This window comes from Acanthopagrus latus, chromosome 4, assembly GCF_904848185.1.
Source record: "Acanthopagrus latus isolate v.2019 chromosome 4, fAcaLat1.1, whole genome shotgun sequence".
NCBI classification, from domain to species: Eukaryota; Metazoa; Chordata; class Actinopteri; order Spariformes; family Sparidae; genus Acanthopagrus; species Acanthopagrus latus.
This window is the reverse complement of record NC_051042.1, coordinates 19,491,021-19,517,322: the sequence shown is the minus strand read 5'-3', so window position 1 is coordinate 19,517,322 and position 26,302 is coordinate 19,491,021. Positions and strand designations below refer to the sequence as shown.

Below are 26,302 nucleotides of genomic sequence, written 5' to 3'. Positions count from 1 at the left end.
AAATCCTTTGAAGATGAAGGGAAGGACAAAGAATCTGGCGTTCCCATGACTTGTTATAAATCATCAAAAGCCTGAGCAGCTCCATTAATGTATACATGTTTTTTTGGATACCACGCTGTGAATGTACTCATAATTAACCCCGAAGACATAGTGGAATTTGATGCCACGATCTGTCACATCATCATATGTGTAAGGAATTTTCTGTGCTTTCCTTTCTTCTGCTCGAGAGCCTAGGAGTTGCAATCACCTGAAAATCCACAATCAGTGTTTTGTATAGATACACTTTATATCTGCATGATAATACAGCATGAACATTCTTCTGCTTATTAACATTCTGTCAAATTTGCCGGCACAAAATATATGAGGTTGCTAGAAATGTGTGAAGGCTGTGAACAAAAACAGTTCACATTTGTCAGTCTGTTTTCCCCCTCCTCAGGTGGCAGTCCCTGTTGCTCGACTATAGTGCAATGATTCTCTGAATCATTTTATATTTAGCAGATGCCTCTGTCCAAGGCTACTTAGAGTAATTCATACATACATTCATACACTGCTGGTGGCTGTCTTGCAAGGTGCCGACCAGCACATTAGGAGCAGTTTGGGGTTCAGTATCTTGCCCATGGACACTTTGACATGCAGACTGAGCCACGCCCGCTCCTAAATCATCCGTATAAGTTCAAAGTACCTTGTAGAAAATTATATTTTTTTGAGATGTTCAAATTGGAATTTGAACTTACCTAAAAGTGTAACCACAAATGGCTTCTTGGTCAATTTGAAATTACAATTTGAATGACAAACGGGGCCATTTCTTCATCACAGCAGCCAAAGGGCAGTGATATTATACAATAATAAAAAGGTTAGAAATAGAATAGACTCGTATATACATATATACATGATATTGTACAATATGAACATGTAATTATAAGTGAGGCAGTGTATTGTTATTTACAAATAATAAATATGGGTTTAAAAAAATGTCCAGATAAAAATTAGAAATGAGTTATGTATAGAGTTTGTATTGCACAATGCACAGTGAGGTCTTCTGGGAGCAGTGCTGGTTGTAAAGACTGACAGCAGCAGGAAGCAGTGACCTGCGATACCTGTCCTTCACACACTTGGAGTGTAGTAGTCTATCACTGAAGGAGTTCTCCGTTCCCCGTTCTCTTGATCCATGCCATTGTTATTTGTTTTGTTTTAGCATAACTTCCTTAATAACTAGAAAGTCTTATTTTCAAGCTTGTGAGGCTGAACACAGCTAAAATACAGACATGCAGAGTGGTGATGTAGACCCTTTTAAACCACAGGGATGTATGTCGGTGGTGACGGGAGACTTGTTTTCTCCTTCTGGGGAGATCTGTGGGTCAGAGCGATGGTGGGAAACAGCAGTAATGTTCCAATGGGCAATTGGACACTTCTGCTAATTCAGAAACACACAGTTGATTACACTGGACTCACATCTAATCTCACATCAGCATGGGTCATGTTCTAGAGATTTAACTAATCTAGATACAGATTTGAGGAGGTTGATTATTTTGAGCATAAATTGCTTAAAATCTAACCATTAAGGATCCTCAACACCTTCAAAAAATTGGCTGCTATGTTTGACTTAATCTTGTTATCAGATATTGGCTAAGCAGTAATGATTTGCATCCTTCCAAAGTCTGCACATACATTAACTGGAACCATAATGTATCAGGGGCTGTCAGATTACCTCAGCTCTGCAATGATGTACTCTCAAGTCCTCATAGTGGTGTGATGATATAGTCACCACTTCATTGACTCCTGTAGGTCGATAAGACTAGGTCAGAGTGTAGGGCCAAATATACTGAATCCGGACCTGTGGTGAATCTGTGTCGTGCTGAGCAGGTGAACCTCCAGCTGAAGGCCACCCTGTTTATCCACAAGGCCACTGTACTGCCACTTGGTAATATAGGGACTAAATGGGGGGGTAAAGGTCCATGGTTTAGCTTTAGGATGAGTAGAAAGACCAGAGTCAGAGTGATGTGATGTAAGGGGATTCAAATGTGAGCTGCAATAATCCAGATTTCTGTCATCATGGAATCAGTGCCGCTGTTTGCTCTGTTTGGTCATCCAGCCTCAATGAGCCCCGTTAGACCCCTCTCTGTCCTTGCCATTTCTTATGATCCCTGGCTGCATCCCAAGGGACAGCGACATTAGTACTCAGCACATCACAGTGAAATGACTGAGGCAATGCATCTACAAGCTGCCATCTTTAGCATTGATTTATCTCTCTTCAGATCTGACCTTTCATAAAATAAATAAAAGCATGACAGTTCTCTCAATGATCCATTTGTACACAGTGTACTCCCGACATTTTTTAGACAGTATTTGGGATAAAATGATCTCTTCACTCGGACATACATGGCAATTTTGATGTCAACTGTCAGTCCAATGAAAAGACAACTCTGCGCTTATTGTCTGAAGTCTGTGTCAGAGAAATCTGCAGTCCACACCGAGACACCCCCTATGATTAGACCCTCTGTCCAGAAAAGGAAGAACTTCCAGCACCCAGCGACATGGAAGAAAGTCGTGTTGCATGTTCAGAGTAGGCAAAAATAGTAGTAGTAAAAACACAGAAGTATAACATCAAGGAAATTAAAAGGTAGATGTTTTTCAACATAATTTCTTTTTGTTTTAATTGCATACGAAACAGTTTTTATACGAGTGATGGATGTAAAGCAGAAGAAAGATGATATCTCACGCCAGAACAGGTGTCAACAATCATGGATTGCACTTAGTTTAATTACTCATAACATTTTGCTGAATGTTGTCACATCTATTTCATAAACTTGAGCAAGAAAGAATTAACACTTCATTGCTACAGAGATGAAGCCATCAGAATCTGCAGGCAAATGGATAGAGTGTTTTTAGAGTTGTGTGTTTTGGCTTCATAACTGTTCGACTAGACTCTTAATTCTTGAAACCACCGCTAAAGTTTTCTAAAAGCTGGGTGGCACTGTAGATGTCTGGCATCTATTGTTGTTGTTGTTGTCGCCTGGGTGTACAGTTGGCAGTATACTTTTCTCAAAGTCTTTTTTTTTTTTTTTTTTTTTTTTTAAATTTTTGGGCCCTGTATTTTTTATTGAGGATCCTGCTTTCACTGATTTTATATTCCACTCCCCTATGGTTTATGCATTTGCTGATTTTATGTTTCTGTGGGTGCAAAAACCATAAATACAATTTTTATGAATACAACTATCCTGTAGACTGATGACTTCAGTGGGATATATGAAAATTTGGTATCTTTTCCAACACAATTCAGTTGTCCCCTTTCATTTTCTGACATGTTGGAGCAGCATTGTATTCCAACTGCTCTGACTGCTCCACCATTTTTAGCAATTTAACTGACTGTGGGCCAGACAATTCCTCATAACAACAAATGTCCTCACTCTGTTTAATCCATTGCTGCCAGCCAGTAATTGGCATGTTTACTAAATATTTGACAATAGATTTATTTTAACAGTTATTATATTAATCTAAATTTTGTTGACCGAGTAATCTATTGTGAAAATAATGGTTAGATGCAATCAGAACTTTAGCAATTAGTTATTTTGTTTTACAAAAATAATGATGACAATTAATGATTAAATAATTTTTAAAGCAAAAATGCTAAATTTCTTCAGGGGGATTTGCCATTCTTCTTTGTTTTTGTTAACATAAAATTTAAATCATCAGGTTTTGGCTGTATGTCAGATACAAGGAGACATTTAAAGATGTCTCCTGGAGAATTTTGTTTGGAATTTGTTCACTACTTTCTCACATTTTATGGACTAAACGATTGATTGGCTGATTGGGAAAATAAACAACACAGTAATAAATGACACAATTATTATTTATTTATTTATTATTATAAGCCCTAGTTGCGAGCCTGGACATCAGTGTGCATAATTTTATCTTTAAGAAGCCATTTTCACATTTGAAATATTGCCCCATCAAAAGCTTTTCAGAGCAGAGAGCAGTCTCTCAAAATAAAAACAATCAGATGAATACGAAAAGTTAAAAAACAATAACACAACTCTAGTTCTGGCTCCCAGTCACTGATAATGAAATAACCCAGCTGCACCTCATAACCTCATCATATCTCTATTTTAATTTTAGTTTGACCTCTAAATCGCCTTAATATTTTATCTGAACAGTTTGTGACTTTCTGCCATCAAGGGATATTAGTTAATCTTGATACTTAATCATGATAACATGATATTAAATCCAAAGTCTTCTTAACTGTCCATTTTATCTAGTTATATTATCAGTTCTGTTATCATGACTGCCTCACTGGGGATTTAGACTGAGATATAAGAGAAGGAGAGAAAAGAGAGATGTGTCTGACGACTGTGATCACATATTGGATGTGGAACAGACGTAATGTGATGACGCCAAATCTGAATAGATACACATTTTCCCACCTTGTCTAGGTATAACACTGTGCCTGAGCCAGCCTCATTACCAAACCCAGGCAGGAACTGACTGTGTTCCTGCTTGGCACAGTTTCTACTGAGCACTGTGAGTGAGATTTCCCCAAAGAAATCTAGGTTTAGCAATCCGCAATCTTAAAATAGCTTGAATCATACATTATTACATAGTAGGCCTGCCTCCTCTGTCAAACTACACTTGCTGCTGTGATGATTGTCTTCTTGTTTTCTCCAACCATCCACTTTTATAAAGATTCCCCAGCCTCATTAGCATAGCTTTATAGATGATATGAAGAGACTCACAGATGACTTTTCTGTCTCTCCACAGTAAATGCACTTAAAATGAAAAATAAAACAACAGATTATGCAACACACATAAACAGATACAGTTTTGATGTTTGAATGTATACAAGAGCAAGTGCTGGGGAATACGGAAAAACAGTACAGAGCCGCTTTTGCAACATGAGACCGTTTGTTATGTGTTTCTGTGTGTGTGTGTGTGTGTGTGTGTGTGTGTGTAAGTGGGCAGATTTCAATCTTCCAGCCTGACTCGGTGTGTATCCCTTGGGTTCAGTAAAGCTTTAAGGAGGCTTGGAGGTGTGACACCCCCTTCAGAACCTGCCACTGCTTTAGGAGGATTGATGTGACAATTTCACACATACACACACATGCACATACCACACTCAGGCAGTCAGATGCAACAAACTAGAGCCACTGTGTTAACAGTTAGCACACTTCTGAGGTCTGAGATACAAAAACCCACATACGTGCGCACACACAGTGACATGTGACACAGTGCAACATGGGACAGGGTAATCAAACCAAGCCTCTGTCTGTCTATCTGTCTGTCTGTCTGTCTGTCTGTCTGTCTGTCTACCTGTCTATTGTTCCTGCCCAATGTGGTGCTGCTCCTCTGTGTGGCTGAGCAAGCTCTGTCTGCCTGATTAATCCTCAGCCTGTCAGCTGGCCAGCTGCGATACCGAAACCAAACAAAAAGTCACACCAAGCTTAGCAGCGTGCACGCTCTCACAGTCCATTTCAGGATGTGCTGGGGTGTGCAGGGGTGTGCAGGGGTGTGCAGGGGTGTGCAGGTCGTGCGCGCAAATCACTTTGCTCCAAAGCAAATAACGGTGAAACATTTAACCCTGCTGTGTTTTTCAGGAGCAAACACTGACGCGTGGGAAACCTGAGTGCCGAGTGTGCTTTGTTTTTCAACTCACACCTAATTGCAGTCATCACCTTGGTGTGTTGTTATCAAGCCATTTCAGTCACAAATGCATGTAGCCCACGCATGCATGTATAGATGTGGAAAAAAGGCAGACGAGGACTGATGGAGTATGCATTGCGGTACTTGTTTGTGTGTGTTTGTATGATGTGAAACGTGATGCATATTTTCCTCCTGTTTTCCCCGAGGGGCTGTGTGATTGACTGAACCCAGAAGTTATTTCATGTGCCTGCCACCAAACTGCATTAGCGGGCCTGGCTGTTACCGCTCAGCCTGTCTGTCTCTCAACAAGATAAGGGGATATTTCTCAGCCCAATATTGCTCGCTCTGTTCTGTGCTGTCACTGGATACAATGACCATCACCACGTTCAATGAATATTATTAGCATTTTTCTAAGGAATCTGTCAATGTGGAAGACAGCTTTGTGGGAGTAGAAGTACATGCTGTTTTTTGCCATGGTCTGGTGTCTGAGCTGACTCTTGGAGAATAGAATTAACACTGCAGTGCATTGTCCAGTCTAAATACAATTGTGAAGCAGCTGTCAAACATCCATTATTGCCAGTTACTAACAAGAAGTCACCTGGCTCAGCAGTTTCAAGTTTGCTGAGGTCCAAACAATATTTATGTGGTATTCATACATTTGTAATATGATAGAACAAACACCACTGACTGGATTTTGACAAAACGTGGGGATCTGAGGCGTAAGGCCTCTTGACTGAAAAAGATTGATCCAAAGGAATGGCTTCATTTACAAGAGGAGGTGGGTTAAGATTTGATAGTATGCTGGTGCTTATTAAATACCAGAGTTTCTGTGCCAACACTGCTACAGAACAAAAAGCACATTTCATTTCATTTTCATTAGTCAAAAGCAGCCAGAGATCTTACCTAACATATGTTAATGTAGTTGTCGTGAAAAAGCGCGATGGTCATCAAGGGCAGCAAAGCAAAGTAACTGACTGTGTTTAGTGAATTTTTGAAAGAACAAAACCTCTAAAATCCTAAACTATCAATCTGCAACACGTCTGCTATTCCTGCCAGTAACAAATGAAAGGTAAATGCACATTTTGAAAGTGCAGTAACTATAACCATCTACACTGATGTGTAATCCACGTACAGTTTACACAGTTCACTCAAAAATTAGCAAAGATAAAACAAGTATGAAAACAACTAACATTTCACAAATCATATCTCCTTTCCTAATTAAAACTTGGATCCTAAGAAACATACTTTTTACTTTACAGACAATATTCCAATCTCAGTTCTCATATCCTGAGATGTATGTGCTTCATCCTGTTTTTGTCAAAACTCGCACAAAAATGACTAATCCCCTTTCAAACAAAAATAAACAGCGGGTCTTTTTTTGTCCTGCATATTTTCCCTCCACATCTTATCAGCCAACAGGACAAATAACCATAGTTTTTAATTAGCAGCATCTCCACAATCTGTATTAACTCCCCCCTTTTTTGGGGGGGGGTTATTGGATTAATACCCATTTATTGTGTTGTCATGCGTCAGCCCAGTTGGGACAAAGTGGTGTAGTAGGATTTCTCATTAAATCCAGAACAAAAAATGCTTTCCCTGCTGCTAACATGTGTGCAGTGGAGGCTGTCCCAGCAGTGATTGGGTATCCATGTGATGTCAAGGCTGCTTTTACTGTTTTTCACCAAGTTCATAGTTTTACATATTGAAATAACTTCATGTTTTTTATCAGTCTCACCCTTTCTCACTCATTCTCTATCATCAGTAACCAAACCCAGCTGACAGCTTCAATTAAACCCTGTGAAATCGCCCCAGTATCGGTCTCCCTCTGGGGCCATTTAGCTGTGTTTAGCTGTCTGCATGCTGGGCTTGTCGCCAGGCAAACTTTAGAGAGTGTTTCATGTTCCTTCTTAAAATGTAGGCCAACCTAGCCCAATGTGCCACCTGGCCAGTCTCAGAGCCCACAAACCAAAGTATGTTCACACTGTGAATTAATGGGTGACACTTTACTCTTGTTGGTCATGTTGTTTAGTGGTCACATGCAACAAGTTTTAAAAAAGGCAAAATATGTGAATTACTTTCTTTTAGCTGGTTTGTTGACTTAAAGGCCAACTGATCAAAAACACTGCATTGCCGAGTATCTGGTTTGAAGTTGAAATCAAACGTATTGCAAAGACTACAGAAAACAACCTGCTGACCATTAAAAAGCACATCTTACCCACATGTGATAAGAAAAAACTAATCTATATTCACAGGCCAGACTCAGACAACATGATAGAAAGACAATACAACAGAAAGCAAAACTGTGTGGCACCAATCACAGACAAAATTGAGATTAGTTCTTGATTATTTTTGAAGCTTGATTTTTTTAAGATTTGACTGTATACTTGCAGAGGTGGTTGGGAGGTAATGACAGTTACCTCTATGATTTTCACTTTTGCTTGCTGAACAGGATCCTGTTAATGATCCTCAAATACACTGATATTTTGAGAATATTGTTGAGATTGTTACATCCTGGGAACACCACTATAAAATGTAACCTGACAAATCTCATCAACACATCATGTTGGTGATCACACCGTGTGTCTACCCATGATGTAATTAAAAAGGTAGCGCTCCAGTTGCCGCCTTGGCCAGACACACTGAGTCTTTGCTTAGATTACCATGGAACTGTGTGATGGCTGTTGATTTGCGTTATAAACTAACAAACACATTAATTAAACCAGTAATGATGGTTTGACGTTTGCATAAGTACAGCAGTTTGGGTGGTTATTTGCAACATCACACCAGTCAGAGACTACAGATAAAACAGTTACCTGCTGAGTTGAGATTGAGACTCTGCAGAGTAAAGGGAAGGCCTTGTAACTGTTGTGGATTTAAGAGCTAGCATCCAACAGTTGTCTAAGATGTTTCACTCATTTACCCAACACTAGTTCAGGTATTTCCATCCTTCGAGGACAAACATGAGCATAACAGAAAAACACTATTTGTGTGTACCTTTCTTTTCTGCCCTAATATTGTCTTTATTTGTTTTTCTAAGGGAGGCCACCCATTTAGACTTCATCTTTGATACAAGTTGATACCACTGTGAATCAGTAAGGAGGCTTGTTGTTTTTGTCTCTTAAGGTAGATAATATGTTGCCGGGCCACCCTAAAAGAATTGAGTCCATCTGTTGTATTCGCTCTGCCTTTGTGATTTGACGTGAGGGGGCACATTTACTCAACACAGCTGAGACCAAAAGTGTTGCTGTTTCCTGTGTTTCCAAAACAGATTAAAACGTCCACATTAGCACAGTAGCATTGTTCAAGTAATGTGTGCGTGCTTTGTGTGTTTGCTCAGTTAGAAGGAGTTATTTGGTGATTGGCTGAGACAGTCCTCCTCTGAGAGACTGCACTGGAAAACAAAGGGTTGCCATGGTAACAGTCAAGGGTGAAGGAGGGGGGTGTGCCTGTGGTGTGCTTTCGAGTGGCAAGATGGACATTGGCAGGCAGAATGGCGGGTGAACGAGCAATGCGTTCTGTGGTCCTGTGCCATTCCCGCTGCTCACCAAGTCTCTGGTTTCCTTCTCTCTCCCCGTCTCCCGCATCGCTCTCTTGTTGTCGTCCTGAAGTGAGTGGGAGGCTGTAAGGAGAACAAACGCTGAATCTCAATGAGACAGCTGAGAGGAAACTCATTTTCTCGCTCTGTCTCCCTCTGATAGTGCCTTTACTCCTTATTTACAAGCGGCATAGCTCAGCATGGCCAGGTTATTACACAATTTATTAACATGTGGTAAATGATGTGGATGTGTCGTAAGGGTAATGTCATGCAGTTAAATGTTTACAACATCATGTGATCAGAGCTGACCCTATTAAAGTTGATGGATATCTGCTTCGTGAAGGGCAACGCAGATTATTTCATGGTTCAGGAAATTTTAAGTGAGATATAAATAGTATCTCAGAAATTTTGATTTCTTCTCAGATTGCCTGAAATCACTCTTCAGGTTAGTTTGACAGACTTTAAAAACCAATCGTTTCAGCACAGTTGGTCTGTGGAGATGGGGAATATCAAGATGGTACATAAGGAAGTGGGTATATTGCAGTTATGCCTCAGCTAGTAGAGAAGAGAGGGTGGCTGCAGTGGGAAAGAGTCCAGTTAAAAGGGCTGAGCTTGGCCTTATCTGTCGATGGAGTGTTTGATCTAGAGTTGATGCCTACGGGCTTCATAACCTGACTGACACAGAACCTCTCACAGTGTCAGTTCCTTTTTTGTTGTCCTGATCATTTGGCTGAAGGAGTCTGATTAAGGGTCATATCTCCAACCATCGATGTCAACGGAAAGCAATTTTACAGAGGTTGCTTTTTTCCACTCTTATCAAAATGTACAGAAAACAGATGATGTGGCAGTTTTAAAAATCTCCTCAAGATAAGTTTGCTGTGATTAATGTTTTGTTTAATATGTTTTCCTTATGAGTGTTTTTTCAATGTCTGAAGTGCACAGTGAGCACATCTTCTCCCTCACTGATAAATCTATGTATCACAGTGTGTGTTCACACTGTCACATTGTAAATACATACTAAGGTATGCTTAAAATGTATATTCCTTTTAGCAAGGATATTTACATTACATATGGTGTAATAGCTTTTAATCTTGATAGCTAACCAGGTTTGCCTTGCTCATTGGCAGTAGTATTATTTCATATTAGACTCAAACTTTGCTAGGATTCAAGACGGTATAGTGAAGATCAGACATTTTGGGGGGCATGAAACACATTTTGCTTGTTTGTTTCTTTCATCATAGTTACTAGACATTTTAATTCTTGTAGTGGAAGTCCCTGCTATGTGATGTCCAGTTGGGACATTCTTTGTCAGATGTTTTGTTTAGGCTGAATCTAAAGTGCGTGTGTGTGTGTGTGTGTGTGTGTGTGTGTGTGTGTGTGTGTGTGTGTGTGTGTGTGTGTGTGTGTGTGTGTGTGTGTGTGTGTGTGTGTGTGGTGTCTGGATGATCCCTGTATTCATTAAACGACAGGGACACCTCCAGTAAATGAGCACTCTTGTGGCAAAAAAAAATATGCTCGGACCTTATTTTTCTCTACAAATGTGTCTGTGTGTCTGTGCAAAAGAGAGAGAGTGAGAGAGAGCAGAAAGCACACTTCAATTGAAACAGCAATTTCCTGTGTGCCGAGTAGCAGCAGGAAGCCAGGTCTCCATCTTTGAAAGAAATGAAACAGAGAAGATTCTTTCTCTCCATTATCGCTCTCCTCTCTCTGGAAACTCATACTGAACTCCTCCATATTCCATCTGTTTGACAGCTTTTAACTTTAAACTCAGCCGACAGGTCTCATTTTCTTCCTTTTCATAGTGAAAAATGAGCCGCAAGCAGACCCCAAAGACTGAATAATGATGCGTAATCATTCATTCAGACCACAATATGCACACACACCAGCACACTCCCAAATATACCAGAACTGATTTTATCATTCCGAGTAGTGTTGATTTGCAAGTAGGATATGTTTGTTTTATTCTCATTTAGCCAACATATTGGGTTTCAAAAGTGGCTTATATCTGGTCACTTTGATAAAGAAATAAAAGAAGATATTTCTGATAACCAGATCACCAGATTACGTTTCTGATCAAGCATGGAATATACTGAAAGTGTTGTCTCATTCTATGAAAATAAAATACTAAATAAAATACCGTAGTTAGCTATCTAGACTTATGAATTAAACTTTGCACTGGTTCAACCAACCAGTTCAAAATGTTTTTTAAGTATACCACCCAGCAAAACGAAAAGAAAACATTTGTTCTGAAACATCCTAAACCAAATAATTCATGGTGTTTTAGAGCGAACTGGTAAACCAAACTAGGTTTTTTTGTTACATATGTCAAGAACTGGATGCCAAAATCATCTGTTTTATCTGGGTAGATCCTTGAAAAAAAGATGGAAAGGAAAGTAGACATTTTTTTTAAAGACAGCAGAAAAAGAGCAGAGAGAGGTGAGAGAGACAACATGAAAGTTTTAATGGATCAGTCACGATGCAGAAAAAAACTGCAGAATTTCCTATTTTGGCAAAAATATCACTGCAGGGTAAATGTATTGTAAAAAAGCAATACAGTGGAGACAGCTGTGAGTCAGTAGCTTGAGCTAGCCTAGGTAACAGTATTTACCAGAAAGGTGTTTACCCCTGTGGTATTGCTGCCTGATATGCAGTTGCCTTCTGCTTGGAGTCAGTATTGAATCAAACTTGCAATAGGACAGAACATCATGCTCCAATTTTTAGTCAAGCTGCAGTGCTGCATCCACTCCCACTCCTTCTATTTCACTCCTTGGAACTCGCATAAAGTAGCCTTTTGGTGTTAAATGATGATTCTTGTTAGTACACAGCTGAGCCTGCAGCAAACACATTGAAAAATGAGTCACTGGACAAGAGCTCAAAATGAGAAACACAAAAACCTGTCTGTAATGCAAGAAAACAAAATACTGTTTTTGTAGCTTGTCACATGAAATGTTCTTTCAGATCAGAGCAGAGCAGCAGTTCATTCTAACACAAAACATGTTTGGATAGAGAACATGAAAGAAAGGCAAGGGTGGTGATAAATGGTTGAAATTGATATTAGAATATTCACAAGTTCAGTTTTTGATACTGAGATCTATCGCAGTAGGTAAATGTATGGAAATGTATCCAAAACACTCCTAATATTCACAATTATGTCATTGCAACGACCTGTTTTCAGAAAAAAAATGTATACAATAAACTTAACAACAACTTAATAGCAGCTGAAAATCTCGTTGTACTCACATCTGGTGGTTTAACTTCTTACCTGTCTGCAGTGATGTAGAAGTGGTCCAATACAATTTCAACTGTATTGCAGCAGACCTACCATTGTAATCAGTGTCACCAGACCTACATGGTGGTCGAGCATACATGGATTATATTACTTGCCCACTGCTGTCCTTTTGCTATTCTAATCAAACTTTATCAAACAGACACTTCAGTTACAAACTCATCTGCTTTGCAATGGCAGCAGAAGAGAAGACATATCTGGTAAGGAGGAGAGATGACAAGATGGCAAGATGACAATGGAGGATTTGTTGTCAAAGTGAAAGGCAAAAACGTGTATTTGGCAATATTTAGGATTTCAACCCAATGCTAACTAAATCTAATAATATGAATGAGTGAAAAGGGAGTTTGTTACCTCACTTAGAAGCTGAAGGTGTTCAGTCTGTCATTCTGCAGCTCTTCATCTAACATCTAACTTTCTTATTCCATTACTCCCACAGACTGTATAAAACTACTCCCTGACATATTTAAAATTGATCCGCTTTTCCAAATATATGTACTTTTGTATGTCTGTGCATTTCCTGTAACTAGCATACTTCAAAGTACTAATGATGTCACATTTCACAAGTGAAATACTTGCAGCAGGAGGAGATGTTAGTGAATAACCACACTGCTTTAGCGAGAGTCTTTTCATGTAAAAAACCTGGTGTACAGGCAATTTCGGGTGATGTCGCAAGCTTATTACTTGGTGGGAAAACCCTGTTGTCTGTAGAAGAAGCACTGTTGGAGGGAAACATTAAAAAGGGTGAGGTGACATTGCTGTGTCATGTTTTAACCTGAATGTTGGAGACTGTCAGTTACACCTTGGTGAATTTGATCATCATTTGAATGTCCCCACACCCCCAGTTGAATTGTTCATTCAGATGCTAATGCATTCAATAGAGATACTTATTTTTGTCTTATTGCATTTAAAGAAGATGTGAATAGCCATGTACATTTTGTCTGATAATCTTCTTTTTTCACGGCTCTTTAACACTCTGAGGGGTAAAAGACATTCTCATCTGTTCCGTCTTGCTTCTTCCCTGTTGAAGCCTGACTCTCTATTTCACTGGCGTGAACAGAGGTCATATCTTAGAATTCAAGGCAGAGAGACATTAGTATTCCCGGGGCCCACACTCTGACCGAGCCATCTGCTGCTTTCGAACTGTCTCTCTCGCCCTCTGTCCTCTCCTCAGCCCTGCTTTTAGGCACACATACACACACACGTTTAAGACATGTCTGTCAAACGAGTAGGAGTGTCTGCGGGTAATTTAAAGCTTTATCTTACTGTAGATGAGGCGCTTTGTGGCATACATGAATAGGTCTGTCCGTGGAGACAGCCCTGAACAAGTGGTCCCCAGCTGCAGCTCAGAGCAGACAATTGGGATACTGCAGGCGGCCTGGCTGGTGTGTTGCTGTTAGTACTCCCAGTGTGTGTCGAGCCTATTTTAGTGATGGAGGTAACAGCTTGAATCAGTGCCTACATTTCAGCGCATTTATGTGGGAGACCCATGCTTTGTGTGTCCATGTGTGTGCGCAGGTGGGACATAGAAAGAAGTGTACAGTGATGGAGCCAGCTGGATTCTGATTTCTTTTTGCACCAATCATTGATTCATTTTCATCCAGCACTCCATTTATATTCAGGTTCCCATGAGGCTGGAGCATATCCCTGCATTCATTACAGAGAAGGCAGAGACACAACCTGTACAGGAGAGACTAACTCGGATACACAATCTTTTAAACCCACATGTGCAGCTATGGTCAGTTTACCAGTCTTGTAGGCTGTAGTTAGAACAATGTAAGTACTTTCCCTCTTCACCAAGGACTTATTTTGGAGCTGTGAAATAAGGGTGGCTACTGGCCTAGGGTTTAGGATGCTGACCAGTTTATTTTAGTTTAGTTATTTTAAGTTTATTAGTCTAACTTTCAAAGAACAGCGAGGTGCATGTGTGTTAAAATTACACATGTGCACTTTGTCAGTAGCACAGTATGGATGGAAAATGGTGAACAATTTAAAAACAACTCTTGGAAGAAACTCAAAATTAGTTTAAGATTAAAGTAAGAGTGTGAGGAAGTGACAGTTCAGAAGACTTGAAATGGCCTTCAAAAACTGCTTAACATCCCCAGTTCAACACCGCAAACATCTACAGAGCCAAAGCCATCTGACTGTACAGCATGTTCATAAGAGAAAATATCTTATGAGCAATTGCTGGTCAGTTGTCTGAAAATAAGTAGTCACTCAGTAGTCTGTTTCCATTCATTCTGATTAATCTGCCATATCATTTTGTCAAATCAACAGTCCAAAACTTAAAGATTCTTTATTTGTTATAATAAATGACACAGTAAAGAAACAAATGTTCACATTTAAGAAGCTTGAACCAGGAAAAATGTTAACAATTTGACAGAAACAAGAATGACAGAAAGATGAATAGATTATCAAAACAGTCGGCCCCTAATTTTGCTTTCAGTCAACTAATCGTTGTAGCTCTAACTCCTGATTCCAACAACAACAGAGACAGAACAATGTCCCGTATGTCTGATGAAGTAATTGCAAACGGCAATCATCACATTGTCCCATTTCTCTGCCTTGTTGATTTTTGCTTGTTGAAGAATAGAAAATGTTGAAGAGAAAAATACAGTGAAACTGAACTGCAGATGGGGACATCATTGATTCTGCAAGGCGTGCCCCACTCATCGACTGCCTCCTGTGGCAATTCAGCAGCAACGGCTGCTGTCTCGAGCTGAGTTGAGCCACCTGTGTGGCCACACATGACTCAGTGGTGCCTGACTGGAAACTGATGGCTAACAGAAGACTGAAAATAAAAATGATAGAATGTCCCAAATGCATAGAGTTGAATTAAACAAACTACCCTGCAATTACTAAGTCCCTAAATAAGGCGGTACATCTTTTTGTTCTGAGTAAAACAAAACAAAAGTGTTCATGAGTAATGCAGTGAGCATCCAGTCAGTTGTTAAAGGTGTTAAGCGCCTGTTTATAGGCAGCTGTATGTGTGCAAACTGCCCCCTACCCTTAGCTACAGTAGTTCCTGTAAAACAAATGTCATCTTTATCCACTTGCCACGTAAAATAATGGGTATTTTGTTTAGCAATCAGGACCACTTAATTATAACAATTATGATTTTGTGGTGAGGTAATGATAAATGCAGTGGCGCTCATATGCGGTCAAAATTAATGCAAAAGGAAGGAGAGAAATGTGCAAACATCTTTAGAGAAATGTATTTGTATTTTGGATAGGTTGAGATTGTGCGCATACACTTAAATTGTTGGTTATATATTGGTTGTTAAATGGGAAAAACAGATTCTACAAGTGAAGGTACAAACAAGCCTCATGACATGTAGACAGGTTCTGTGTTTACAAGCAAAGTTGTGTATACCATATGTTATAATTCATTCAGAATCTGTCCTCATGGTACTAAACAGATGGGACAGATCCCCTGTGTGTTTTGCAATCATTTACAAATGCATGCAAATCAATAAACACAAATCAAATGCTGAAATACGTGCCAGACAAAGCAGATTTGATAAAAGCCACCTGGCCCGGGAATTATAGGATTTCCAGATTTACACAGCAGTTGTGGTGACACTCAGGAAAAATATCAAAAACTCGAAATGGAACAAACACGGCAACAGTCAGGCAACACTCCACCACAAAAATAAGGCCAGTGATTGTTGTAAGCTAACAAAGAGGAGGTCAGAGGGTATCAGTCCCCAGGGGATGCAGTTACCCATAGTTACCAATCCTTACCCTCAGCCTTGGGGAATTGGATGAGGCGGGGCAGGGGCTCTGCAGGAGGATGCTGGGATATAATGTGAAGGAAGGTGGGTGGAGTCAGGGAGGTGCATGCTGCGTAGATGCTGGTGGGGGAAGGGAGGAGCGAAGAGAGATGGGAGGGAGGATGGGACCGTTGTTACAGCTAGATCCCTGTTTTATTGTACACCAGATCCCAGCTCAGGAGCTCAGGTAAGACAGTCACTGCATGGTTTCTCAGACATTAATAAGCTGGGGTCATTTTGAAGGCATAAAACATTTGAATAGAAAACCTTTTTATGAGCTGTTTTAAATGATGCACAAAATTGCTTCATTGGACGTACAAGTTGCTATATATCATCAGGTGTACAGAACATGTGTCTGTATGCATTTACAAATACTACATGATGAGTAACCTCTAGACAAGTGTCTATATTTATTTATACAGTTAGGTGCCAAACAGCCGCAAGAGCCCAGTGCATGTGCTTTGTGTGCACATGTAATCTTTGTCCCCTGACTTGGCTACCTGTGGAGCAACCAACTGTGTCCGTGTGTGCTCTTTACTGTATGTGTGTGTGTTTGTGTTTCAGCACGGATGTGTTTGTGGCAGGTTGTGTGGAGTTAATTAACCAGTGTAATCACTGGCAGTGGAAAATGTAATTATTGTGAAGGAAAGTATGGGGAAATAAGCGGCAACACCCCTCTGTGGGCACTTGGTCATGGCAACTGCACGGCACAACAGAGCGGGGATAACAACAAACTGGAACACATACTCTGAACTTTTGTTGTTGGTTGTTAAAATGCATTGCAAAAAATAGTAATGCGCTCTTATTGCTGTAATCCTTGGCTCTGTTTGTTTGTGTGTTGATGCTGGCTTGTGTTTGTGTTCCTTCTTTTGTATGTCTGTAATAGGATTTATTCATGATTTGTAGGATACCTTTATCTTGTTTGTGTACCTTTTTTAATAATATCTGTTTTGGTATCAGGGAAAGTAAGCCTATTACTTTATTTCTATCTGTTCTTGTCACAGACACGGATCCACAGCCTGCTGGTTGGTCTGCATTTTAATATAACCAATGCTACAGTACCTTGTTGTTTATCTAACTGGATGGTGTAGATTTTAAAAGACTGGATATGGTTTAGTTACTGATTTTTGATGATAAAAAATAGTTTCAGCACATCAGGCCACACTGAAGCAGCTTTATGGTTTTTTATGGTTTTAGCAAATGTGTACATTTGGGATTTAAGTTCTGTGCTAGCTGGCTGGCTACTTCCTCACCACAGAATGAAATAATTTGCTTTGTCTTTTCACCTGCGCTACTTAGCCAGGTCTTGTCGGAAAGAGACTTTATTGTCTCCCAGGTTGACCATTCTCAGCCGGTAAGTCACTGAAGGATCAATAAAGTCTTCACCGACATCTGTAGGCCTAGTGGTATCAGGGCACATGTGCAGCACCTTTGTGAAGATGACCTTGATTTAACTATTGATTCTTTCTCTGGCAGTGTCCCATTAGGTTTATGTAGAGGGGGTCTTCTTAGAAAGACTCTGCTCTTTGTGTCTATTGTTCTCAAGCTGAGCCTCAGTGATATATTAAGTCCACTGTTGTGTATTTGAAGCCAAAGTTTTGCTAAGTAAGCACAAAAGTGTTGCTCTGAATGTGGCTAAAGTAAATTGAGGCTGTTGTGCTCAATAACAAGAAAAGATTGGTTAGTCTGGAACTGAATATGTTATAGATATAGGTAAAGTGAAGAAGGAGAGTGAGAAGATGAATGGAGGACTATGTTTATAAGGGTGTACTTTCTGTGTGTGTGTTTGATAAATGGAGTCTATTGCCATTTTGATAAAGGGTCATATGTATCAAACAAACACAAAGTTCCACTTGTCTTAAAAGCAGCAGCTTTAACCTTGAACGTTATTTGATTCTGTTACATTGCAGTATGTTCCTCAGTGCACTTGCAGCTCTTGCGTGGGTAGATTAACAGTTAACATCTGATTTTGCCCTAACACCGTTCCCCTGCATCTTTATCTGTCTCCTAGGATCGAACTGATAACAATGCATGGCCAGTAAGCCGCCGAACATGGCTCATAGGAAGAGGCCGGGGACCAGCGGAGGAAACAGTATGGCTGCTCCAGGCCCCGCCTCCTGTCCCAACCCTCATCCTCCAGAGTCATGTGATCTGAAAGTCCTCCCGCCCCGGCAACGCCCAGTCCGCTACCCCAAAGAGTCCTCGCGTGAGCCGAAACCCCAACCCCATTCTTGCAAGGCACAATACTCTTCCTCCAAGTCTCAAGACGTGAGTCACAGCCATCCAGAGGCGGATGCAGATGCAGAGGTTGAAGTGAAGCTGTACACCAACCAAGCAGACGCAGAACTGGAGGATCAGCGGCCAGCAACTCCCTCCACGCCAGAACATGAACAAAATGACCACGACCAGGCAGACTTCCACGGTGGCGCTGACAGCCTGGATGATGACTCCAGCTCTGATTACATTAACAACACCTCAGATGACGAGGAGGATTATGATGACGGTATGATGTTAATCATGTGGATGATAAATCTTTGTATATTATCAGGAATTATCAGGAAGATTTTATCGTTGCCCCTCCGTTAATCATTCTTACATTATTGATTCTCGATCCATTTCTGTTTGATCAAATGTGAAGGCAGACAACAATAATGAATAAAAGTAAGGTAAAATGTAAATTGAAAAAGTATGTGAAGCACACACAGAGAAGCTGAGAAATACAAACAGTGAACTGTCATTCAGGTGCTAAAATGTTGGCTCTGCCACTGGTGCATATGGGAGTCCCTTTGATTTCTGCATTCAAGCAAGGGTGTAATTTGGCACCCAAGTTCAAACATTTTTCCCATATAAAGACTAAAGTTCCACATGGAAATAAACTTTGAAATCTTGTTTATCAGTGTTATCCGGCTGTATTTAATTTAATATACCATGATACTATGGTTCTGATTGGCTGCAGGGTGTCAATAAATGCCTTATATATGAACACCAGTAGTTGCAGTGAAACTGTGAGTTTACTTCTCTAAATTAATACGTTTAGCCTGTATCTAAAATAGGTAACAACAACACTAAGCGTAGTCACATCATCCTTTGAAAACCACAGGATGGCACATGTAAAAGAAGAGCTGAGATGCTGCATAAACTATCCCTATGAACATATCAATACTTTATATAAGCAATTATCACACATTCCCTTTGCTATTCATGTCATTACGTGAGGCCACATGGCCAATCATTTGATCATAGAAAAATCTTTATTGATTTGAGGACAGTGACATGGCTGGCTAGTTTGGTAACCTTGCTGTTAAACATACTGTTGAATTACTTTCACTGTTTGTCAGCTGTACACAAATCATGTAGCATCTTGCTAATAGCTGAGCCAGAGGGTTCTCTAAGCTAAGCAGACTAAAAGTATCTCCTGTTGCTAAGTCAAATCTAAGGCTCATCCTATTTACTGGAGTAATAAACAACATTTCCATAGCATAGGAATCTTATGGGATTGTAATGATCAGGGCTGCATGATATGATAATAGATCATATTGCAATTATCATGACAGATATTTGAATAGTGATTATGATAATATGATGACAATATCTTGGTTTTATGTAGCACCGTTTAAGAGACCCAAGAATGCTTTACAGTACGGATGGCTCCGAAAAGAATAATAAGGAAGTAGGAGCTGAAGTCAGAAAGAGGGATGGCTGGTCGGATGACAGAGTAGGATAGATTATTGCAGGGTAGACAGAGTTAACTGAGGTCGTAGGCCTTGGTGCACAGGTGGTGCTTCAGGAGTTTTTTTAAGGTCTCCAGAGATGAACCACTGTGGATTATAGAAGGGAGAGAGTTCTACAGGTTGGGGAGTGGAAAAAAAGCCAGAATCTGAGGACCGCAGCTCCTGGGATGGGTTATAGCAGTGGAGGAGGTCCGCTAGGTACTCGGGGACAAGGGCATGGAGGGATTTATAGGTCAGAAGGAGATTTTGTAGTCGATGCGGGACTTAATGGGGAGCCAGTGGAGCTCAATAAGGGTAAGGGTGATGTGCTGCCAAGGTCTGGTGTGGGTGAGAACCCTGCCAGATGAGTTTTGAGTTTTGCACTTTTGGAGCCTGTCCAGGGCCTTGCCGGGCACTAAATGTGGAGGCTAGAACCATCAGACACACGTATTTCAATGCTTGTTTGGATTTTAGAGAAGAGGCCTCAGATATTAAGAAACACATCTGTGTTGATCATTATTCTCTGCAGGGCTGGCAGAAGAGGATGAAGGTGTGACTTACTACATCCGCTACTGCCCAGAGGATGACAGCTACCTGGAAGGTATGGACTGCAGCAGCCAGGGAGACTGCAACCACAGCCACAACCACAGCCAGGGGGACTGCGCTGGCAGCATGCAGCCAGCCGGAGCACACACTGACGAATGCCAGGAGGCCGTGGAAGGTTGGGTCGAGGAGGGGGAGGTTGAGGGGGAGGTGCGAGAGGATGAATGGGTGGAAGATGAGGAAGGAGAGGGGGCAGTGCAGGAGGAGTGGAGAGAAGAGGAGGAAGAGGTGAGGGAAGAGTGGAGAGAGGGAGATGAGGAGGCAAGGGAGGAGTGGAGAGAGGAGGGCCAGGTCAGGCAGGAGCAGTGGGCAGGACGAGAGAGGCACGGCGTGGAGGAGTGGGCTGAGGGAGAGGGGGAGGTTCGCTGTGAGGTGGTGGAGCAAGACCCCGATGAGCAGATATACAACGGGAGACCAGAACCCATCCTGGATCATCACCATCACCATCTCCACCACCACCAGCCCTCCCTGCAAGACACCCTGCACACCCGAGAGGATGAGGAGGAGGCAGAGAGCGAGGAGTACTGTCCTAATGAGGAAGAAGATGATGAAGGTGAGGAGGAGGACAGACATGGCAGGGCCTACACTGGAGACTACTATGCGCCAGAGGACAATGGGAATTCAGTGCGGGCATCTCCTTACCGTAGCCGTAAGGTGCTTGTGGTTGAGGGGGAGACGGGGGAGGAGGCGGAGGAGGACATTGACCAAATTGTTGCAGAGATCAAGATGAGTATGAGCATGGGGAGTCTAAGCAGTGGCACTGACCAAAGCCCAGAGGAGCTGGCGCAGGACCCTGCACCAAGTGACTACCCTCATCCCAAGCCTGACGCTATACCCTACCCACCAGCTCACCATCGTCACGACAGCAGGCCCAAGTCCCTGAACCTGCCCTCCATGCATCACAACAACCCTGACCTCCAGAGGGGGGTCAAGGCACATCCACGCTCCCCTGAAGACAGGCAGAGGTGGACACAGGAGCAGGTGAGCTGTTTTTTTACAAGTATGTACCTGCATCCTTGTTTTGAAACATGAAGATAAAACCAACTCAGCAGGGAATACAAAACCAAGCAAGAAAAGAGAGTAAGAGTAAGAGAGAGTAATTTCAGTCCATAAAAAGAGATTGATAGTTTTAGAAAAATAGTCATTTTGTCATTTACCATTACAAAGCTAGCTACATGTTAGAAACCTCTTTCACACTGAAAAAAAAACACGGTTACATGTGTCTTTTGTCTTCTGTGAAGGGGACAATTGGCACTCTTCAACAGGTTAATGATTGTAAAGGTCACAGGGATTCATCGGCTCCACCCTCGATCAGCAATGATAGAAACATGACACCTGAAACCTTTTTGTGGCGTGATGCTATGATGTAAATAGTTTGCTGACTTTCTTTCGAACAGTGCTTGACTGTTGTTCAGTTGGCGTTGGGTTTGAAAAAGAGACTGAAGTAGTAAAAAATTAGTAACCATAGTAACATTGTCCCTGGCCTCAATGCAACTTTTAGCTGTTTCCTGCTTGTGAAGCCAAATATAACACACCAGAACAAAAAACGGACATGCAAACTCATCTAGTTGTAGTGAGAAAGGAGTCAATCATCCGTTTTTGGTGGGTTTACACACCTTGAAAAATCTTCATGCATGTAAAAATGATATAAGAATGAAGCGAGGTGATGAGCCAGATGCTTGGGAGTGAGGCGCTCTCTTTCTGGCAAACTGCTAAAAGATACAGTCCACTCTTTCCTTCCAAACATCAAAATGATCAAAAGTTGCACATTTACACATTTAAGTATACAATATAATATACAAATACAAATACCTGCATGCACAGAGCACATTCACCAGGCTTCAGCCAGAAGGTGCATTTTGCAGTTATATTAGCAGCAAAACTTGAATAAACATTTTGCCTTTTGTTAAAATGTGTTGATAACCATTTTTTTTTTGTTACGTTGTATTAAGGCAGCAATTTAAAATTCCTGCAGATTTCTATTCAGAAATGATTACTGTACTACATTTCAAGCTATCAGGCCTTTGCGTATTGGATGTTTTTTCCTTGGAAAAAAGCACAGGTGTTAATCATCACATTAGCAAAGGCCGTGTTCTGTTCAAGAGCCCCAGTAAGCCCTGGCAGTATGTGACAGTGAGCCAAGACAGACAATAGAGGGAGCCTGAAACTGAGGCAGCCATCATCTGGGTTATTTTTCACATCTTTGCTTTTCATACTGTAATTTTTTTTTCTTAGGCAGTAAATTAAATACTTGTGAAAAATGTTCAGTGTTTTTTTTTTTTTTTTTTTCAATTCAAGACTAGTTCAATTTCCTGGCGTATCTTGTAGAAATCTTAATTTCTGTTGTGTTCAAAAGGCACACAGATGGAAAGCAGTAACAACAGAACAATGCGAATATGGTCAGAGTCTTTGCAGAAAACGTGCAAATAATGTTGCTACCTCATATAAGTTAAGAGCTCTGTGGTGAGGAGTTGGAGATGAGTTATAGGTGACGTGTTCCTCATTGCCTCATCGTTCCTCTGAGCGTTTACCCTCCCCCATGTTACCTTGAGATGCCCCCCCACCCCATCTCGCTCCCTGTCACAGATCTGGATAAACGCGCATACACTGCACAGACACATCGATGGGCTCAAACACACGCAGAGCTCCCCCATCTTTTAAAAGTCAGATGGTAAAAGGAGAACAGAGATAGTCTCCTGTGGGCAGCATGCTGATACACACCTGCTCCACAGTGCGCACATGTGCTCCTACATACACTGTGGAGCTCATTTGTAGCACAGAACTGGGTCAGACACTAGATTAAATTGGAAGAATGTACAGTACACCGCAGATTCAGATGAGTCCCAGACACACTGACATGATTTGGTCGTTCTGACCTTTGTTAACAAATGAAATGTTCTCGGCACACCACTTCTACATGACCCTTGAATAAACCAGAATAACAATGAATTTGAAAAGAGCTTTGCTGCACAGTGTGGTGCCAGAAGATAATGCTTCAAGAGCTGGAACAGTTTGAGGTCATCTACAGATACATTATGTTAGTGTGAGGAAAGTTGTTTTACACGCTGCACATGCTTTACATGCTGCACGTTTTAACATTTAAATGTTATCAAAGTTATTTGTGACATAATCACCAATGAGACGATGGTCAAATGTTATACCAGCATTAACATTTAGGCTCTGTTTTCCTATAATAGCCAGTATTTTCAATTAAATGTTTTCCTTTTTACTTGAATTTGTTTTTTTTTTGGGATGGAATGCTTCTTTATTTCTTCACTATTTAAGACCACTTACAATCTGTTAAAAGCCAGTGTGTGCCTATTATTATGATTCTGTTTAAAGCTAAACATGTATAATTATTAGATTGCCGTATGTCCATAGCAATTATATATTTAAAGCTATGATATGAAAGATTTCCTGAAATGTTCCTCCCTGTCAGGAACTATTTGTTTCAGTTATCCCTACACCTCATGAAAGTGCTTTTCATGCAGGTGAAGGCATGTGCAGGGTTTGACTGAATTCACCCTGGATTCTGTGCATGAATGTAGTTTTGTAGAACATGACAGTTAAACATCTCACCAAACAGCAACACGAATCTCATTAATTTAATGGTTGTTTGCACTACAGAGTTGTGCAGCATGAATACTGATCAGGACTTTAAGTTAGCTCTCGTTTTGCAAATGAGGCCACTAATGTCATGTTTGTGGTAATTAATTTCAATTCCACATGCACAACAGCATGGACCGTTCCTCCGGATTTCAGTTCCTCACCACCACATCAAGGCAGGAGGTTTTCATTTCAGCCAGTAACACAAATGAATGTTAATGAGCAGTGGTGGACTGAAGGATGGATATCCAGGGGAATAAATGTAATCCTCCCTCTGTGTGATTATATGCTGGGTGTGCTGTATATGTCTATATATTTGATGTGAGATAAGACAGAAGAAAGAGCTGGCTGAAGGACAAGTAGAAGACAGAACTTAATCATGTTTCAGTTTACAGCAGCTTGATCAAAAGAATGCTTCACTCTTAAGATGATTGACTTTATTTTTTAGGTTAAAACTTAATCTTTGTTATTATTAGATAGTGCAGGGCTCTTATACACATTGTGTTCACAGCAGGTCTACCTATGCATTAAAACCCTCCCACATGTGACTTTTCCTCACACTTGAACCTCAGAAACCGAAACAAAAAGTTTCACTTTGAGCTTTTTCAATATTACTCTCTTGATTTTCACTTTTATTATATCCTAATTCCTATCTGGTTGCACCTGTACTTCTGTGTTGACCCACCAGGTGAGCAATGGTGCAGAGCAACCCAGAAAACAGCAGCGCTCCGACCTCAACGTTCCCCTGGAGAACAACAATGTACCAGAGGTAAGATGCTGCTGGATGTTGTGTCGCAGTGTTTTCCTCCATCAGCCTTTAGATCTGTTGCAAGGTCATTTAGACAGAAGATGTTGTTTGTGTGTGTTCTTGCATGTGTGTGTGACTGAGTAAATTAGTAATTGTGTAATTACAACCTCAGCTTATGTCCTCAGCTTGCGGCGCGAGAGCGTTGTCGTAATTGAGCAGTGTGTCTGCTTGTGGTTTTATGAGAGCCATTTTTCACTGAGATGTCTGCAGCGGAGGCTTCCTGTGCAGCCTCCAACCACACCTCCCTGTCGGTGGGCTGAGTGCACTTTCTGATTGTAGAGAGCAGGTTCGATGATCCAATAGATCCCGGGCGATGAGTGTTTGAATCTCATGAATCACCTCAATATTCACAGCTATCTCTCTCTTTGTGCAACCAACTCTTTGTGCTTCCTCATCACTCCTCCACCTCCCACAGCAACTTGAATGAGGTGGATGACTAAGACTTGATGCTCTATCCACACCCACTTTTGTAGTGCTCTTGAGCAAGGTGTAAATACTGTAGCATTAGAAGTATTCCGGTTTAAATGGATGTAATTGTGTGAATGGGGTGCAAATAAGAGAAATGTCTGAATATTTATGACAACTTTTCTCAGCAAAATCATCAATGGGAATATTTCTACATAGATTAAAAGAGTCATTTATAATTATTCTGATGAGGTTCTTGCCTTGTTTTCAATCATACACTCTGCCCCTTTCAAATAAACCCATTTATATGTTTTATGTGTCCATATAGGACAATATTTTTCAAAAATCAGTGCTAAATGTGTTATCAATCTTTGAAACTATGTGAAAAAGATTGATTTCCATCTCTGGTGTCAGTTATTTACATGCTAAAGGAAGACACAATTTTTTCATGGCAGTTTGCAACTGAAAAGCAACTACCAGCCAGTATAGCAGATGTGCATCATGCCTCGCACGATAGGACGGTCAGCTTACTTGTTTGTGGAAAGTCAGACACCAGTCACAATCAGTTTTATCATCACTGATGTAAACAGCAATCAGATTTACTCTCTCTGACTGTGTCAATAAAAGACAGAAGGGTTTTTGTGAGTGAGTGTTGGATGTTCGTTTACCTTGAAGATTTTCTCTTCATCTTTGTTTTCCGATTCTTAACAGACTCCCCTACGCATCATGTCAAAACTGTGAGCAGGTGCTCTTTGAAATTAAATGTAAAGGATTTTCTGCTCGATTCCATGAACTGATACGTGCACAGTACAATAAGAAAAGCAGACGAGTGTAACAGTTGACAACATTTACAAACGGAGTGAAACATGAAGGTTTCTCTGTTTTATCTGAGATTGAAGAAACAAGCTTAATTGACTGTAAATCTATTCACAATGATTTATCTGT

The 26,302-nt window shown here is 40.8% G+C and overlaps 1 protein-coding gene across 2 annotated transcripts in view; it reads left to right on the top strand.

Annotated features, from left to right (window-relative positions):
• Positions 1-26,302, top strand: part of apba2b (amyloid beta (A4) precursor protein-binding, family A, member 2b) — a 68,994-nt gene that overhangs the window by 19,606 nt on the left and 23,086 nt on the right. For both annotated transcript variants that reach the window (XM_037094494.1, XM_037094495.1), the window contains exons 3-5: positions 18,237-18,728; positions 20,465-21,519; positions 24,833-24,913. In XM_037094494.1, the coding sequence (XP_036950389.1) occupies positions 18,257-18,728; positions 20,465-21,519; positions 24,833-24,913 (1,608 nt within the window). In that variant the 5' untranslated portion in view covers positions 18,237-18,256. The remainder of the gene's footprint in view (positions 1-18,236; positions 18,729-20,464; positions 21,520-24,832; positions 24,914-26,302) is intronic.